A 19,360-nucleotide genomic window follows, 5' to 3' on the forward strand; every position below is an offset into this window, starting at 1 on the left:
CCACAGAGAAACCCTGTCTCGAAAAACCAAAAAAAAAAAAAAAAAAAAAAAAAAAAAAAAAAAGATTTAGTTATTTAGTATGTGTACAGTTTCTGCCAGCATGTATGCCAGCAGGCCAGAAGAGGGCACCAGATCTCATTACAGATGGTTGTGAGCAACTATAAGGTTGCTGGGAATAGAACTCAGGACCTCGAACAGGGAGCCATGTGACAGGTGAGAGACAGAGATACGCCTTGCAGACAAAATGGGCTATGGAAGGGAAGGGGAAGGGGGAGAGCAGAGTGAGGCAGAAAGAGACAGAAAGAGAAACAGAGACAAGAGAAGCGGGGAGAGAGGAGAGGAGCCATGACAACAGCTATCTCTCTCTCTCTCTCTCTCTCTCTCTTTTAATTTCGAGACAGGGTTTCTCCGTAGCTTTTGGTTCCTGACCTGGAACTAGCTCTTGTAGACCAGGCTTAAAATGTAAGAAACTCCCAGCTATTCCATTGAAATCAGGAACAAGACAAGGTTGTCCACTCTCTCCATATCTATTCAATATAGTTCTTGAGGTCCTAGCTAGAGCAATAAGACACCAAAGAGAGATCAAGGGGATTAAATTGGAAAAGACGAAGTCAAATTCTCACTGTTTGCTAATGATATGATAGTTTACATAAATGATCCCAAAAATTGTACCAAGGAACTTCTACAACTCATAAACACTTTCAGCAATGTAGCAGGATACAAGATCAACTCAAAAAAAATCAGGAGCCCTCCTGTACACACATGATAAAAGGGCTGGGGAAGAAATCAGAGAATCAACACCCTTCTCAATAACCACAAATAGCATAAAATATCTTGGAGTAACTCTGACCAAACAAGTGGAAGATTTGTATGACAAGAACTTTAAATCTTTGAAGAAAGAAACTGAAGAAGACACCAGAAAGTGGAAAGATCTCCCATGCTCTTGGGTAGGCAGAATTAACATGGTAAAAATGGCAATCCTATCAAAAGCAATCTACAGATTCTCAACGCAATGCCCAGCAAAATCCCAGAAAAATTCTTCAAAGACCTCGAAAGAACGATACTCAACTTCATTTGGAAAAGTAAAAAACCCAGGATAGCCAAAACAATCCTGTACAATAAAAGAACTTGTAGAGGCATCACAGTCCCTGACTTCAAACTCTACTACAGAGCTACAGTACTGAAAACAGCCTGGTATTGGCATAGGAACAGACAGGAGGACCAATGGAACCGAACAGAAGACCCAAATATCAGTCCACACATCTTCAAACACCTGATTTTTTATAAAGAAGTAAAAAAATATCAAATGGCCGGGTAGTGGTGGTGTACGCCTTTAATCCCAGCACTCGGGAGGCAGAGGCAGGCGGATCTCTGTGAGTTCGAGGCCAGCCTGGTCTACAGAGCTAGTTCCAGGACAGGCTCCAAAGCCATAGAGAAACCCTGTCTCGAAAAACCAAAAAAAAAAAAAAAAAAGGAAAAAAGAAAGCATATAGAAAAATTAAAATAGACCCATATCTATCACCATGCACAAAACTCAAGTCCAAATGGATCAAAGACCTCAACACACTGAACCTTATAGAAAAGAAAGTGGGAAGTACACTTGAATGCATTGGCACAGGGAACCACTTCCTAAATAGAACCCCAGCAGCACAGACACTGAGAGAAACAATTAATAAATGGAACCTCCTGAAACTGAAAATCTTCTGTAAAGCAAAGGACATGGTCAACAAGACAAAACAACAGCCTACAGAATGGAAAAAGATCTTCACTAACCCCACATCAGACAGAGGTCTGATTTCCAAAATATACAAAGAACTCAAGAAAATGGACACCAAAAGATCACATAATCCAATAAAAAAAAAATGGAATACAGACCTAAACAGAGAACTCTCAACAGAGGAATCTAAAATGGCTGAAAGACTCTTAAGGAAATGTTCAACATCCTTAGTCATCAGAGAAATGCAAATCAAAACAACTCTGAGATTCCATCTTATACCTGAAAGAATGGCCAAGATCAAAAACCCTGATGACAACTTATACTGGAGAGGTTGTTGGGAAAAGGGAACACTTCTGCATTGCTGGTGGGAATGCAAGCTGGTACAACCCCTTTGAATGTCAGTGTGGCGATTTCTCAGAAAATTAGGAAACAACCTTCCTCAAGATCCAGTAATACCACTTTTGGGTATACACCCAAAGGATGCTCAATCTTGCCACAAGGACATGTGCTCAACTATGTTCATAGCAGCTTTGTTTGTCCTTTTTTGTTTTGTTTTGTTTTTTCAAGACAGGGTTTCTCTGTGGCTTTGGAGCCTGTCCTGGAACTAGCTCTGTAGACCAGGCTGGTCTCGAACTAACAGAGATCCGCCTGCCTCTGCCTCCCAAGTGCTGGGATTAAAGGCGTGCGCCACCATTGCCGGGCTTGCAGCTTTGTTTGTCATAGCCAGAACCTGGAAACAACCTAAATGCCCCTGAATCAAAGAATGGATAAGAAAAATGTGGTACTGCCGGGCGGTGGTGGCGCACGCCTTTAATCCCAGCACTTGGGAGGCAGAGGCAGGCGGATCTCTGGGCGTTCGAGGCCAGCCTGGTCTACAAGAGCTAGTTCCAGGACAGGCTCCAAAGCTACAGAAAAACCCTGTCTCAAAAAAAGAAAAAAAAAGATAAATGTTGTACATTTACACAATGGAGTACTACACAGCAGAAAAAAATAATAACAGCTTGAATTTTGCAGGAAAATGGATGGAATTAGAAAACATTATTTTGAGTGAGGTAACCCAGACACAGGGAGACAATTATCACATGTACTCACTCATAGGTAGTTTTTAAACATAAAGCAAAGAAAGTCAGCCTACAAACCACAATCCCAGAGAATTTAGACAACAATGCAGACACTAAGAGAGACTTACATAGATCTAATCTACATGGGAAGTAGAAAGTAGAAAAAGACAAGATTTCCTGAGTAAATTGGGAGCATGGGGACCTTGGGGAAGGTTTGAAGGGGGGGAGGGGAGAGACAGGGAGGGAAGCAGAAACAAATGTAGAGCTCAATATCAATTTTTTAAAAATCCAGAAAAAAAAAAGAATAGAAAAATAAATATAAAAAAGAGATAGTTTAGAGGCACAGCCATTAAGAGCACTGGCTGCTCTTCCACGACCCAGGTTTAACACTCAATAAATTGGAACCCACAGTTCCTGAGGACAGGGTGGAGAGGGTGGGGGATTGGGCAGGGCTTGTCTCTTAAAGGGATTACAACTATGACACCCTCTTAGGGCTTTTTTTTAAAAAAAATAGATTTATTTATTATGTATACAGTGTTCTGCCTGTGTGCATACCTGCACCCCAGAAGAGGGCACCAGATCTCATTACAGATGGTTGTGAGCCACCACGTGGTTGCTGGGAATTGAACTCAGGACCTCCGGAAGAACAGTCCATGTTCTTAACCGCTGAGCCATCTCTCCAGCCCCCCTCTTAGGGCTTTTAAGAGCACTATTTACAAGTGGTTGGGGGGTGGGTATCATGCAAAAATGGGGACAGACCACCAAAGTTTAATAAACCAGAAGCAAACTTTATTCCAGAAACCAGATTCCAAGAAAATGAGAAGCAAACTTAAAAACACTGGGGCACAGAACCTTAACAGCTAGCTGAGACCACAGTCAGAGATAGTGTTGGTTAGGCTGTGTCAAAAGGCTAGACCCGGGCGGTGGTGGCACTCAGGAGGCAGAGGCAAGTGGATCTCTGTGAGTTCAAGTCTAGCCTGGTCTACAAGAGCTAGTTTTAGGACAGGCACCAAAGCTACAGAGAAACCTTGTCTCGGGAAAAAAAAAAAATGCTAGTTTCTGAACCTATTTTTTTATAATAGGGGCAACCAAGCATTAGGTCTGTACAAAAGAATTTTTACAATCTTGCCCCGGGTTAGTCAACAGAGACCCTAAGGGGGGGAGTGAGTTCAATAGGTAACCAGGCAGCTATTGTGAAATATGTTCCAGAGGAGATTAGAGCGAAAGTCACTAATTTCAAGGAAACAGATGTTTTTAGCAATTAGTCAGAAAAAGGGACTGCTAGCAATATCAGAAGGTTGATAAACAGAAAAACACTATCTCAATGTAAATCTCAGGTACAGATTGCTTTACAGCCTGCATTAGCATAGTTCATGAGTCACACCAGTGTCTGTGCTGTCTCCTGTTATTTTCAGGCAGTGTTTACTGAAGTCCCACACCTTCCCTTTGAGGGCACCAGACTCCCCTAGCAGAGATGGTGCCTACTCCGGAGGTCACGCATCTCTGTCTCCTAAAGGTTAACTCACCCCATATCTGTCATTTATCAAGGATTACCAGGACACTACTCTCAGTTCACAGAGAGAAGCTCCTGCCTTGTAAACAGAGCTATGGGTTGTACAGAGAAATAGCCCACTGTTAATCGTTAATCCTCAAGCTGCTGAGGAAGCTGCTGACGTCTGTTCTCATTCTTCTAGACTTACAACTTTATATTGCTTTATTTCTACATTTCTATTTTGGGAATCTATATTCTTATTATTTTGTTTAAAAAATATTTATTTATTATGTATACAATATTCTGTCTGTGTGTATGCCTGAAGTCCAGAAGAAGGCACCAGACCTCATTACAGATGGTTGTGAGCCACCATGTTTTTGCTGGGAATTGAACTCAGGACCTTTGGAAGAGCAGACAATGCTCTTAACCTCTGAGCCATCTCTCCAGCCCCTTATATTCTTATTTTTGGACTCTTCAGTCCACAGATATACAGACAAAACATCCATATACATAAAGTCAAAATTGTTATTCTGTGCTAAATATGAGTGACAGCGAAACAGGTTTTTGATTTCTCCCAAGTAGAGACTAGGGAAGCCTGAAAGCTTGTTTAGTCACAGGACAGAAGGTTGAATCTAGACAGTATTCACCAAATATATTTATGTGAGCAAAACAGGGTACTGCAGGGCAGACCTGACTGTGGAGACCAGGCTGACCTGGACTCCCAGAGATCTTCCCGCCTCTGCTCCCTGGGTGACTGAAGTGACTGTGTATTCCATCACGCCCAGCCTACAGCCCCCTTCCCAGCAGCTGGGCTTGGTGGAAGTTAGGCGTGCCTGTTTTCCCAGCACGTGAAAGACCAGGTGTTCAAGGTCAGACTCAGCCACCTTCAGCTTTCCAAGAAACTGGGATAGCCTTTGAGTTAGAGACTGTGCAGATCTCTTTGAACAGTTGGGGCTCTGTAGAAAGACCCTGTCTCAGAATAAATAAAGGCACACCTTGAATCTCAATACTTCAGAGGTAGAGGCAGGTAGATCTCTGGGAGTTGGAAGCCAACCTGACATACATAGTGAGTTCCAGGGCAGCCAGAGCTATAATAAAGGAACAGGAGGTGGGTTATTTTTGTTGTTGTTTCCTGGGGAGGTTGTTTGAGACAAGGTTTCACTGTGTAGCTCTGGTAGTCCTGGAACTCACTCTGTAGACCAGGCTGGCCTCGAACTCACAGAGACCCGCCTGCCTCTGCCTCCCTGAGTGCTGGAATTAAGGCATGTGCCACCACTGCCCAGCAAAGGAGATGGTTTTACCCAACACCAGAAGACAGGAGCCGATGTCCCTATGACCCCCATCAATCTTTAGTCCAGGGACAAATCTTGAAGAAAACTTACCAAGCAGGGCAGCTTCCTGACCTCCCCGGTCCAGATACCCCAGGGGAACCCTGTGACTACAACCTAACAGCCCTAGTGACCTTGAGGACAAGGGAGGGGATGCGTGGAGAAAGTGGCAGCCAAGACACAGTCTTGGAGGAGAAGCATTCAGCTTTAGGAAGAAATGATGATGGACACCTAAAGGAACAGGCTGGTGAAACTAGGGATTTCCCCTGGCTTTGGAGGCCTGAGAGGATGGGGCTAAGGCTGCGTGTTTTTCCCAATTCCTTTGATGAAGCAGCGGTACTAGCTGTTCCGGAAGGAGCACAAAACCTTGCAAGGCAATGCCCTGAAGGGTGAAGAGGGATAGAGCAGACAATCAGGTGAGTGGGAGGAGCAGTCAATCAGGAGGTGGGCGGTCTCCAACAGGATGGGCCCAAAGCAGAGGGGTATTAAAGCCAAACACCTAGCGTAGATTCTCCACCTGCAGAGCTGAAGTCAAGTGAACTGCAGCCAAGAAGGAAGTAACTGATGGCGGAAGGGCCTGCGCCGCGTGAATCTGCTCCCTCAGAAGGATGTTTGAATGTCAAGCAGTTAGGTATGTGGTTCTTCTGGGCTTCAAGTTTCAAATATATGTTCTGGGCTCCCAGAAGAGGCCCGGCCTCTTTCAAAATGGGACCTGCCTGTAGAATTGGAATGAGGAGTGAAGTGGCGTGTGGGGAACTGAAACAGGTACTTGACGCTTTGAGCTCTGAAAGGTACCGAGCCTGGCCAGCAACCTGGTACCTGTGTAGTGAGTTTCTTCCCAGTGCCTGCATCTTGTTTTTTGGTTTTCGGGTTTTTTTGTTTTTTGTTTTTTTATTTTTATTTTTTGGTTTTTCGAGACAGGGTTTCTCTGTGGTTTTGGAGCCTGTCCTGGAACTAGCTCTTGTAGACCAGGCTGGTCTTGAACTCACAGAGATCCGCCTGCCTCTGCCTCCCGAGTGCTGGGATTAAAGGCGTGCGCCACCACCGCCCGGCTCAACCTTTACTTTTTAAAACTGCCAGGTGAGCCCAGTGATGGTGACGCACGCCTTTAATCCCGGCATCTGAGAGGTAGAGGCAGGCAGATCTCTGTGCGTTCGTGGCCAGCCTGGTCGACGAGAGCTGGTTCTAGGACATCCAGGGCTGCTACACAGGGAAGCCCTGTCGTGAGAAACAAAAGACAGTGGCTAGCACAAGACCTTGATCCCAAAGAGTGGGGGAGGGTCTGAGTCCCAAGTCCTCCCTTTTTGAGTAAGGCTCCCATAACTCTCCGTGGAACCTAGCCATGCTTCAGGGGCCGGAGAAATGTCCCTCCCGACTCTACCTCCACTTTTCAGCCCCAGGCAACCGTCGTGCCTATCTGGATTTCTGCAGCCAGCACAATGAAATGGGCCGACCGATATTTTAAAATTACAGAACTTGTTTGGAAGTGGTGGCCAGAGCCGGCAATCTCAGTGCTCAGGTGTCGGAAGACCAGGAGTTATGGGCGTTCTCTTCTGTGAGTTCGAGACCAGCCTGGTCTACAAGAGCTAGTTCCAGGACAGGCTCCAAAACCACAGAGAAACCCTGTCTCGAAAAAAACAAATAAATAAATAAATAAAGGCTGAGGCAGAGTGGATGTGGCACATGCCTTTTATCACAGGAGCAGAGGCAGGTGTATTTCTAGAGTGAGTTCCAGGACAGTTAGGGCTCCATACAGAAACCCTGTCCCAAAAAAAAAAAAAAAAAAAAAAAAAAGGGGGGTTGAAGCAGAGAGCATGGTGGCACGCCCCTTTAGTGGGGGGGGGGCAGGAGAGGAAAGGCTGACAGTGTCCAGAGTTATATTATTAGAGCACCAAAGAGAGTCAGTCTTGTGCTAAAAACCTATAGCAACATGAGATAATCTCAAAGTAACAAAAAGAAAAAACTGGTCACCCATGCAAGGACACATCAGCGACTGTCCCTTGGACCTTGGTTGACTCTCAGTATTGGAAGAAACCCTTAATAGAAAGCAAGACCGCTTCAGGCTGGTCACCAGCGCCCTCCTGTAGGCACCTAGGAGAAACCCTGGAGTTGCTGGATAATCCAGGCACACGACGGGTGGCAGCCTGACCCTAGACTGGTCCCTGGCCATAGAGAAGAAATGGGAATGCACACACACGTAGGCGCCTGGCTGGTTGAGACCCTGAGTGGGACCCGTGCCTCCAGGGCTGCAGGCTTTAGAGGGCTAAACCAAGGCTCAGTTTCCCAGCTTTAAGCCCCAGCAGCAGCAGCAGTTCCTTGGTGAAGAACTTAACCCAGCAAGGTCACATCCCGGTGTGTGGGGGGGGATGCAATGGGAATGGCCAAAGGTTGGGTGGCCTACCATGTGAGGGGGAGAGGCTTCAGGAGCGCTGGCGGCAGGGTGGTAACTTCTAAAGTGAGCTACAGAAAAGATGGAAGCATCTCTGTGTTCCCTCAGACTGTAAGCAAGGATGGGATTCTGAGGCTCTGCTTTTGCAGAGCAGACCCGGCCTCGTAGAAAGTGAGGCCTTTGCAGTGGAGTTGCTTTCTTTTGTGGGCTTTAAATTTGATTGGTTGTTTACTTTGGCAGAGGGTGCTAATAGTTTTTTTTGTTTGTTGGTTGCTTTTTTTTCTTGTTTTTTTTTTGTTTTTTTGTTTTTTTGTTTTTTTTTTCTCAAGACCAGGTTTCTCTGTAGCTTTGGTGCCTGTCCTGGAACTAGCTCTTTTTTTTTTTTTTTTTTTTTTTTTTTTGGTTTTTTCGAGACAGGGTTTCTCTGTGGAACTAGCTCTTGTAGACCAGGCTGGCCTCGAACTCACAGAGATCCGCCTGCCTCTGCCTCCTGAGTGCTGGGATTAAAGGTGTATGCCACTACTGTCCATTGTTGGTTGGTTTTTCTTTGTAGTTTGGCTGTCCTGGAACTGGTTCTGTAAACCAGGCTATCCACAAACTCAGATCTGCCTTTTTCTGGCACACACACCACCCCCACCACAACTCACCCTCCCCTGCACGTGCCCGGAATGCTGGGCTAAGTCAGAGGCACCAGGCAATAGTTAAATAGTTAAATTAACAGGGTGTCATGGAGGTCAGTCAGGCACCTGGGAAATGATCTTGAACTCGTGTTTCCAGGCAGGGTTTCTCTGTAGACCAGGCCAGTCTCAATACAGAGAGCCACCTGCCCATGCCTCCCAAATGCAGAAATTACAAGATTGTGCCACCACACTCAGAAACACAGCTTTTGTTACTGTTTTTGGTTTTTTGGTTTTTTGGTTTTTTTTTTTTTTTTGGTTTTGAGACTCTTGGGCAACAGGATCAAACTCTCCTCCTGATTCAGTTCTGCAAATGTGGGGATTAAGGGAAGGACTCTCCACCCTACCCTTTTCAAATATTCAAATCCCGATGCCCAGAAAGTTGAACTAGTGGATCTGGAAAGAGGGGAATTGCAATGGGTTCATAGGTCTACCTCTCATTGGTGCAATGGCTCCCCAAGAAGAAAATCAGAGCCAGGGATTGTGAAAAGGTCATTTCTGTTTCCAGTTACTAATTTTATATATGGTTGTGCCAGGGGATGTGTAGGGGTCTGAGGATAACTTTCCTGAGTGAGTCCACCATGAGGTCCCTCAGAATCAAAACTGCCAAGTTATTAGGCTTGGCAACAAGGGCTGAGCCATCACTCTCCGCCTGCCATGATAGGCTTTCTCTGATCAGACTTCCCCATTTTCTCTCAGGCTGTACTCTGGGTACCCTTGACCTGGAGTACAGTTGGGAACAGCTGTCGGAACTGGAAAAACACTTCAAGATGGAGCCACACCCGGACCTCGAAGCTCAAAGGGTCCTGGCCATGAGACTCAGCCTGACGGAGGAACAAGTTAAGGTCAGATTCCCCACCCACTTTCAGCACCTTGAGGCTGGTGGTTCCCAGCCTGTGGGTTGCAACCTCTATGGGGTCGAAGGACCCTTTCACAGCTTGCATATCAGATGTTTTACATTTCATTGGGGGGGGGGTTGGGATTCGTTTTTTTTGAGTCAGGGTTTCTCTGTAGCTTTGGAGCCTGTCCTGGAACTAGCACGTGTAGACCAGGTTGGCCTCAAACTCACAGAGATCCTCCTGCCTCTGCCTCCCAAGTGCTGGGATTAAAGGCACGTGCCAACACTGCCCGGCTTACATTTTGATTCTTAACAGTTATGAGCAAGCATAAAAGTTTTATGGTTGTGGAACCACCACATAAATTAAATTGCTGAAGTGTTAGGAAGGTTGAGAACCACCCCAGGGCCCACACACTGAGTAGGCTGGATCAGGACTTGTGGGTTGCTACCTTTTTAGGGTTGAAGGATACTTTCACAGATTACAGTTCCATTCTTTTTTTTTTAGATTTATTTATTTATTATGAATACAGTGTTCTGTCTGCATGTATGCTGCAGCTAGTTGAGGGCTCCAGATCTGATAGATGTTTGTGAATCACCATGTGGCTGTTGGGAATTGAACTCAGGACCTCTGAGCCATCTCTCCAGCCCATACATTTCAATTCTTAACAGTAGCAAAACTGTAGTGATGAGGTATCATAACAATTTCATGGTTGTAGATCACCACAACATAGTAAACTGCTGAAGCATTAGGAAGCTTGAGAACCACCTAGGGTACTCAGGTAGACTAGTCAGTAGGTTCCACCCTCAAGGCCCATCAGTATTCCTCTGGTGGCCTCCCTCTGGGTCCTAGATACAGCAGCTTCACTTCCCCTGTAGCGCAAACCTGAGGGAATGGCGAGCACAGGGTGACCCTTTGTGTTTTGTTTTGTTTTTTGTATACCCTTCCTCCCTACAGACTTGGTTCACCCAGCGATCCATGAAGCCTGAGAAGGGCCTTTTCTCTGCTTGGCTACTATGGAAGCCTGTCCGCCGCCATAACCCTTATTCCTGTGCTTCCAACAAAGCTGGGGGCTGCCTGTCACCAAGCTGTCAGTGCAGGCCCGTCAATTCCCGGGAGCGATTTAGACAGAATTTTCAGAGGTACCTGAAGCTCATGCAGTCGTACCACACCCGCAGAAGGCAGCTAAGGCAAGGTTTGTACAAGTCACGGGAGAGCGCTTGGTGCAGAATGTTACCTCGCACAGTGAAGCCTCACATCAGCCATGCATCCTGTCAAGGCAAGGAGTCTTCCCAAAACAGCGCCGGGCTCCCCGAAACTTTGGAAGCCTTGAAGAAGCTCAGACTGTCTTCTGGGTACCCAAACACAGATGATTTCTGAGAATGCCTTACCACTCACTCTGGTGTCTAGGGGTGACAGCCATTTGGGGGGTTCTTATTTTACACTGTGGATGTTTTGTTTCTGGCCTGGGACTTGTAGCTTTTACCTCCCAAGTGCCAGGCTGAACCATACGTGTTGTTACTTAGTTTGGGTTTTTTTCTATTCCTATGGGATTTTTTTTTGTGTAACATTCAGTTTCATTTTTGTTTTTATTTCTTCGAGGACATTTCATGCACCAGCTTGTCCTAGCATTGGCTTTTTGTTAGATGTTATTCAGCTTGCTTGTTGCTGGGGCTGTTGGGACTTTCATGTCTGTATTAGATTGATAATAAAGCTATTCATAGAAATTAAAATGACAATGACTTTTCTCAATCGCATCTTATTCCTTAGCCTAGTCTGGGTATTTTAATAGCCTGGAATGGATTGCAGATTGTGAGTGGGTGTCTTGGGCTAGTGTTTTGCTTTCTGTTTTCTCACCTTGTGGATTTGTTTACCTGGGTGGCTCTCAGACTAGATCCAAAGCCTGGGATGTAGGGGGGGGAATTAAAAATACTACAAAACATCTGGGTGTGGTGGTGCATGCCTTTATTCCCAGCACTAGGGAGGCAGAGACTGTTCTCTGCTGCATTCAGGGCCAACCTGGTCTATAGAGTTTCATCCCAGCACCCACAACCATCCTCATCTGAACAGATGCCTTCTCCTGGTGCACAGACATACATGAGAGGAAAACATTCAAAGTAAAAGTCTTTCCAGGTAGTGGCAAAAGTGATAAACGAGGCCCTGTGATCGTTCTGTATGTGTTTGTGCGGAACACAGGCCCGCTCTTGGAGATCAGAGAATAACAATGGGGTTTTCTCCTCACCATTGTCTCAACCTCCGGTCTAGTCTGAGTTCCTGGTTTCTCTGCACCACCCTGGGTCCCTCTCTGTGCCATTCCTCTGCCGTCCTGAATGGCTATCCTAGCCCCAGAATCTCCACAGTGGGTTGGTTTTTTTAACCCATGGTCTGTTTTAGCAAACAATCCTCTTAAGCCACATGGTGCATTAGCGGTGATTTGGAGGGACATGTGACAGGCTGTGCGGGTTGGGCACAGATACAGTGTGGCAGGGCTGCTTACTAAGGGCCCCTTGGTAGGGACCGCACAGAAAAACACAGTTTTCAAGGAGGACCTGAGGTGTAGGAAACTTGGGGATTTTGCTTTTGAGAGGTGGGGGAGCAGGGTCTCTGTAGACCGAGCTGTCTCAACACAGAAAACCCACCTATTGTGTGTGTGTGTGTGTGCGCACAGATATCTTCAGAAAACACTGCTGCAGCCCCTGGAGCTGAAGTTACATGTGTTAGGCCCAGATCCATGAAGTCCCCCAAAAACCAAAAAGGAGACTGAGTCCCAAATGTAAAAGCAAAGAGTCTTTATTTTATAAAACAAGTTTGTCAACTCGGTCTCTCCGTGTGTCCAACATATTGGAATAATCAGAGAGCCCCGAACTCAGAGTTGGGTTTTTATAGTAGTAAAGGTGGGGGTGAGGGATTTCTAAGGTTTAGGACCCCTGATTGGCTGACATTTGTCTAGGGGCGTCCTGGTGAGTGTGTGCTGAAAGGTGATCCTGTCTACAAGGGTTGGAATGTTAGGCATTTCCTTTGGAGGGTCTGTTCTTGGGTAGTGCCTGGATAATCTCAGTTTGTGGGCAACCAGGTATTGCTTCAGGGTAAACTACTGAGATGCCGACAGGTGAAAATGGTTGGAAGAAAGAACTTCCTTTGGGTGGTCTGCTCCTAGTAAATTCATCACGGTTGGCTGAGTTCTACACAGGCTGCTGTGAGTTGCCACCTCATTCTGGGAACTGAATTTGAGTCCTCTGCAAAAGTACTCGTACGCTCAGCTGCTGAGTTCATCTGAGATGTGGGGCCATCTTTCGGGCCCCTAGCACCATTTCTTTCTTTTTTTTTTAAGAGAAAGGTTCTCAGAGCTAGATGATCTTGAATTCCTTTTCTTCTTTTTGTTTTTGTTTTTTTTCTTCTACACAGGTTTCTCTGTGTACCCCTGGCTATCCTGAAACTCACTCAGGTCCTTCTGCCTCTGTCTCCTGAGTGCTGGGATTAAAGCTGTGCACCACCAGGCCTAATTAAGAGAAGGTCCTTCTTCCCTTTTCCTCCTTCAGGTTGCCTCATCCAGACTTAACATGATGTGCCTAATTTTATTATAACTTGTTCTGCCATGTTTGGTTGATATCCCTGGGAGTCCTTTTCTGGAGGGAAAGGAGGAAGGAGGAGTGGATCTGGGGAAGAGTGGAGGTGGGGGAGGGGAAGTCCTGGGAGGACAGAAGGAAGGGGAAACCATGGTCACTAAAAAAATAGTTTTAAAATAAATAATTTTAAAAAGAGAGAGAGAGGGTCCTTACCTCTCAGCACACCTTGCATAGCCCACAAACAGGTAGACATCCCCAGCTTGAGGAGTGAAGGCTGCATCCCTCACCAGGCAGCCGTGAAAGCCCAAGCGGGACCTGGGCCTCACATTGGCAGCGTATACAAGTTTCTGGGTGTTTGTCACTGCACTGCGAGGCATCTATCCTTAAAGGTCAGGCATACATCCTCAGCCAAGAATTCCCACTGCATAGCAAAGAACTGGAGAGCATGAACGAGCAGGGAAAATTACAACCCCATTGACGCCACTGGCTTCACCAACATCATCCGGCTCAGGTCAAAGGAATAAGGAACAAGACCTTCAGAAGCAAGGTGACTGCCAAATAAACCCTGACAGAGGAGCTGGCCTCCTGGCTCTGCAGTTCTCCCAGATGGCACACACCTTTGGATCTCTGTGAGTTCAAGGCCAACCTAGTCTATAAGAGCTGTTCCAGGACAGGCTTCAAAGCTGCAGAGATTGAAAAAACAAAAGCTAGGGGGCTGGAGAGATGGCTCAGAGGTTAAGAGCATTGCCAGCTCTTCCAAAGGTCCTGAGTTCAATTCCCAGCAACCACATGGTGGCTCACAACCATCTGCAATGGGGTCTGGTGCCCTCTTCTGGCCTGCAGGCATATACACAGACAGAACATTGTATATATAATAAATAAATATTAAAAAAAAAAAAAGAAAAAAAACTAATTGTGATAAACAGCATCTGGCTAAGGCTGTTCCCCCACAGACTCCACTACCAGGGACCTCTTTGATCCCTAGTCCCCTATTGGTCTAAAATTGGCAGGAGTGGATGGGGTTCTGCTACGCAGTCCAGACTACAGCTGAACTCAAGGCAGTCTTCCTGCCTCAGCCTCGGTTGTTCTGGGAGCACAGGCTTGCACCCTCGCACTTTGCTTCACTGGGCCATTTCTCCTTTCTCATTAGCCTCTAGCTGGACGGCCAGGTAGCACATTTCCTTGGCCTTGACCTCCCCTAACTCATCACCGAACCCAATCCTCTTAGAGCCCGGCCAGTGTCTGCAAAATCTCAGGTCAAAGAACTGAAAGGGGCCCTGGGGACACAGCAGCAGATGGTGTGACCGCCCTGCATGCCCTCTCATCTTCCCAGCCTCTTTAAGTAGCTGTGAACAGTAGGTGGCCTTAGGCTCTCCTCTGTCCTGGCCTCCACTCTAAGGGAAGTGCTCTCAAACAAGTTCTAGGACAGTCAGGGTTATGCAGTGAAACCCTGTCTCGGGGGAAAAAGGAAATATATTATTTTCGCACACAATTATATTCTGATTATAGTTTCCCCTCTCTCTACACCTCCCAGTTCCTCTCCATCTTCTCCTCCCTCAGAAACCACTCCCTTTATGGCTCTCGTTAGAAAAGAACAGACTTCAGCTGGGCGGTGGTGGCCTTTAATCCCAGGACTCGGAAGGCAGAGGCTGGCGGATCTCTGCGAGGCCAGCATGGTCAACAGAAGGAGTTCTAGGAAAGCCAGAGAACCCTTTCGGGGGGATGATGGGGGGGACCAACACAAAATAGTAAACAAACAAAAACAGACTTCTAAGAGATAACATGACAAAATTTAAGATAAAGCAAAAACTCATATCGCAGTTGGATACTGCAGCTCAAGAGGAGGGTTGACACAAGAATCAGAGACCCACTCGCTCTCACACTCAGGAGTCTCATAAAAATACTAAGTTAGTAGCTATGATACCAGCAAAGGACCTGCTGCAGACCCTTGCAGGCCCTATGCTTGCTGCTTCAGTCTCCGTGAGTTCATATAGGCCATTGTTCAGTGACCTCCAGAAAGAGGCTCTGGACAGTCTCTGCTGCCCCCTAGTGGCCATCCCATCCCCTATCTCTCCCCACAGCCGGTTCTTTGACCCTATCTGGTCCCATTTAGCAAACTCGACAATCCTTTAAATCCAGATTGGCCTCAGCGGGAAACGAGAGATTGGTGTGGGCAGACACCTGTCCGGCTACTAGAGAAAACGTAGGCACAGACAACTTGCATAAAGTGTGTATATGACCGGACAAACTCCGAGATCTGCTCAGAGACATGAAGAGATCCTACAGGCCGGGGCAGAAGGCCAGAGAGTCCCTTGGTTTTGCATTCTGCTTAGATTTGGTATTGTTTTATGTTTACAGTGCTAAGGACAGAACCCAGAGGTCAGAGTACTCTTTGTGAGATATTTTTATTTGTCGTCTTTGTGTGTGTGTGTGTGTGTGTGTCGTTGGGGTGTAGGGCACACAGGACCCAGAACATACATGAAGGTCAGAGGACCTTCACTTGTGGCATCAGCTCTCTTCACGTTTGTGTTGGCTCTGGGGAAGGAACACAAGTCTCCAGGCTTTGCAGAAAGCACAGACCCATCTTACCAGCCCTTTTGTACATGGAAAAACAACAACAACAACTAAAAAAAAAAACTGAGGACAGAGGGGCTGAGGAGATGGCGCCCATATTTTTTTGCTTGTTTGTTTTGTTTTGAGACAGGGTTTCTCTGTGTAACCCTAACTGTCCTGGAACTCAAACTCACTCTGTAGAACAGGCTGGACTGGAACTCACAGAGATCCGCCTGCCTCTGCCTCCCTGAGTGCTGAGATTAAAGACTTTTACAATCACTGCCGGGCATTTTTGCTTGTTTTTTGTTTTGATGAACTGTCTAACTCTAGTCCCAGGGAATCTGACATCCTTTTCTGGCCTCACCAGACACGAGGAATATACATGTTACACAGATATACATACAGGCAAAATACTCATATACATAAAACACATTTTTTGTTTTTTCTATTTTAGATGTATTTATAATGAGTACAGTGTCCTGCTTGCACACTAGAAGGGGGCACCAGACCTCATTACAGATGGTTGTGAACCACCATGTCATTGCTGGGAATTGAACTCAGGACCTTTGGAAGAGCAGCCTGTGCTCTTAACCACTGAGCAATCCCTCCAGCCCCATTGTTTTGTTTTTCAAGACAGGGTCTCTCTATAGCTTTGGAGCCTGTCCTGGAACTCACTCTGTAGACTGATGGAGGTGGGTCTTGTATTAATCTGTTGCTTTTATTGGTTAATTAATAAAGTAACTGCCTAGGCCCATTTGATAGGCCAACCCTTAGGTGGGTGGAGTAAACAGAATAGAATGCTGGGAGAAAGAAGCTGAGTCAGGGAGTCATCATGATTTTCCCACCGGACACAGACGCAGGTTAAGATCTTTCCTGGTAAGTCAGCTCATGGTGCTACACAGAATATTAGAAATGGGTTAGATCAATATGTAAGAGCTAGCTAATAAGAGGCTGGAACTAATGGGCTAGGCAGTGTTCAAAAGAATACAGTTTCTGTGTAATTATTTTGGGGCATAAGCCATGCGGGCAGCCGGGTGCCGGGGACGCAGCCCCGCTGCTCTTATTACAACAGTAGACCAGGCTGCCCTCAAATTCAAAGACATCTGCCTGTCTCTGTCTCCCAAGTGCTGAGAAAAGGTTTGTGCCACCACCGCCCAGCCACGTTTTTTTGTTTGTTTGTTTGTTTGTTTGTTTGTTTTGTTTTTTTCAAGACAGAGTTTCTCTGTGTAGCAACCCTAGCTGACCTGGAACTTGTTCTGTAGACCAGATTGGCCTTGAACTCACAGAGATCCACTTGTGTCCGCCTCCCAAATGCTGGGATTAAAGGCTTGCACCACCACCACCCAGCCCATAAAGCAAATTTTAAATTAAAAAAAAAAAAGTTAGAACTAAGGCCCTATCAATGAGTGTGATAGTTATGTGGCTTGGGCAGTTTGTGGGGAACCAGTATTTATCCCTAGTGTAGGAACTGGCTTTTTGGATCCCATTCCCTTTGGAGGGGTACCTTGCTCTGCCTAGATACGGGGAGAGGGCCTTGCTCCTGCCTCCAGTGATGTGACAGACTCTGAATCCCCATGAGAGGTTCACCCTTTCTGGGGAGTGGAGTGGGGAGAGGGTGTGGGAGGAGTGGAGGGAGAAGGAACTGAGATTAGTATATAAAATTTTTAAAAAAATGTTTAAAAAAATAAAAATGTGGCCGGGCGGTGGTGGCATACGCCTTTAATCCCAGCACTCGGGAGGCAGAGGCAGGCGGATCTTTGTGAGTTCGAGGCCAGCCTGGTCTACAAGAGCTAGTTCCAGGACAGGCTCCAAAGCTACAGAGAAACCCTGTCTCGAAAAAAAAAAATCTAGATGAATGCTTCCCAAAAGAACTTTCTAGAATAACAGAGGTATTCTGCATGACTAGATTCCCCAATACTTTTTACTATGTCGAGACAGTTTTAGCCTGTGACTCCATGCCAGCTTTGAACTTAGTTAGGGTCTTGACCCTTCGGGCACCAGAGTAGCTGAGACTACAGGCCTGAACCATGCCTGGAGTAAAGCTGTTGCCTGAAGTCTGAAAAGGCTATGGAGTGCATGATTCCCATTGCTCAGCCTTCTGGAACAGGCAACCTGGAGATGGTGGGAAAGACTGGTTGCTCAGCTCCGTGGTGCCAACAGCTGAGGAACAGTTCCCAGGCATGGCCACAAGTGGGCAATGTGAGGGCTCAGGTTTCAGTCTATCTTTGTTTTTGCTTTTGGAGACAGGGTTTTTCTGTGGAGCCCTGTCCTGGAACTTACTCTGTAGGCCAGGCTGGCCTCCAACTCAGAGATCCCCTGCCTCTGCCTCACAGTCCTGGAAATGAAGGTGTGTGCCTCCACCTCTGTGTGTTCTCAAGGAGTCCAGAAAGGCTGGCCTAAAGTTCATCCTTCACCATAGGGGCTCTGGGGATGGCGTTCATGTCTTCAGGCTTGGCAGCAGTCACCTTTACACACTGAGCCATCTTGCCAGCTATCTGCCTTGCTTTTTGAGACCATCAGAATGTGGACTGGGTGATTCAGCTGTACTTGTTGGCCCCAGAGATCTTCACCTCTTCAGCTCTGGGGTTAGAAGTACAGGACCACACCACCATAACTAGCTTTTTGCTTGGGTACTAAGGAGATCGTATTTGAACACAAAATTAAACTTTTCCAGTCCCTTGCCCTTTCTGAACTGAAGGACCAAGTTCCTCAATTCAGAAGGAAGTAAATTATACAAGTGTCCTCATGTGACCTTTGCCATGGGACGATGAGACTAGACCCAGCAATTCAAGGCCTTGGTCCACAGCAAAAGAACTGCGCATGGGTGTTTAGACACAACAGGTGAATGGTAGACAAAACGCAGCAGGTTATCTATCTGATGAGGTATCGTGTAGCTACCAACATTAATGACATACCGGGGGTGGGGGAAACAGTGGCCTGTGAAGTCTGAGCATCCAGGAGGTGGAGGCAGGATTTGACTTCAAGGGGTCCTTTGCAACGTAGAAAGTTCAAGGCCAGCCTGTTGTCTGCAAGCTTGACAAAAATCAAGGAAAAATGGGAGATGGAGGAATTACCATCTATTCTAAATGCTGGGCAGTGGTGGCGCACACCTTTAATCCCAGCATTTAGAAGGCAGAGACAGGCGGATCTCTGTGAGTTGGAGGCCAGCTTGGTCTACAGAGCTAGTTCCAGGACAGGCTCCAAAGCTACACAGAGAAACCCTGTCTTGGAAAAAAAACAAAAAGACTCTCTCTCTCTCTCTCTCTCTCTCTCTCTATATATATATATATATATATATATATATATATATATATACACAGATATGTGTGCATGTACGTATGTATAGATGTGTGTGTATATGTATGTATGTACAGATATGTGTGTATGTTTTTGTCTGCATGCATATGCACTAAGTTGGCCTGAAGAGGCCAACCAGATCCTCTAGAACTGGAATTACAGCTGGTTGTGGGTCACAGTGTGGGTGCTGGGAACTGAACCCAGGGTCCTCTGGAAAGAGAAGCCAGGGAGAGATGGCTCTCCACCTGACTATGAGTGGAACCATTTCCTGAACACGATACTTTCGACTATATGAGCTGAGCAGGAGGGTCACTCTGTTTTGTTTTTATTTTTTATTTTTCCAAGACAGGGTTTCTCTCTGTAACAGCCATAGCTGTCCTGGAACTTGCTCTTGTAGACCAGGCTGGCCAGGAACTCAGAGATCCGCCTGCCTCTGCTTCCCGA

At 46.4% G+C, this 19,360-nt stretch overlaps 1 protein-coding gene across 1 annotated transcript; it reads left to right on the top strand.

The window, feature by feature from the left end:
- The first annotated feature begins 6,136 nt into the window (after positions 1 to 6,136).
- On the top strand, positions 6,137 to 10,880 carry LOC130868598 (homeobox protein unc-4 homolog). Its single transcript, XM_057760758.1, has 3 exons — positions 6,137 to 6,229; positions 9,364 to 9,509; positions 10,458 to 10,880. Exons 1-3 carry the CDS (start codon positions 6,163 to 6,165, stop codon positions 10,878 to 10,880), a joined length of 636 nt encoding a protein of 211 aa, XP_057616741.1. The 5' UTR covers positions 6,137 to 6,162.
- The last annotated feature ends 8,480 nt before the right edge of the window (positions 10,881 to 19,360 follow it).

This window comes from Chionomys nivalis, chromosome 2 (assembly GCF_950005125.1).
Source record: "Chionomys nivalis chromosome 2, mChiNiv1.1, whole genome shotgun sequence".
Taxonomy (NCBI): Eukaryota; Metazoa; Chordata; class Mammalia; order Rodentia; family Cricetidae; genus Chionomys; species Chionomys nivalis.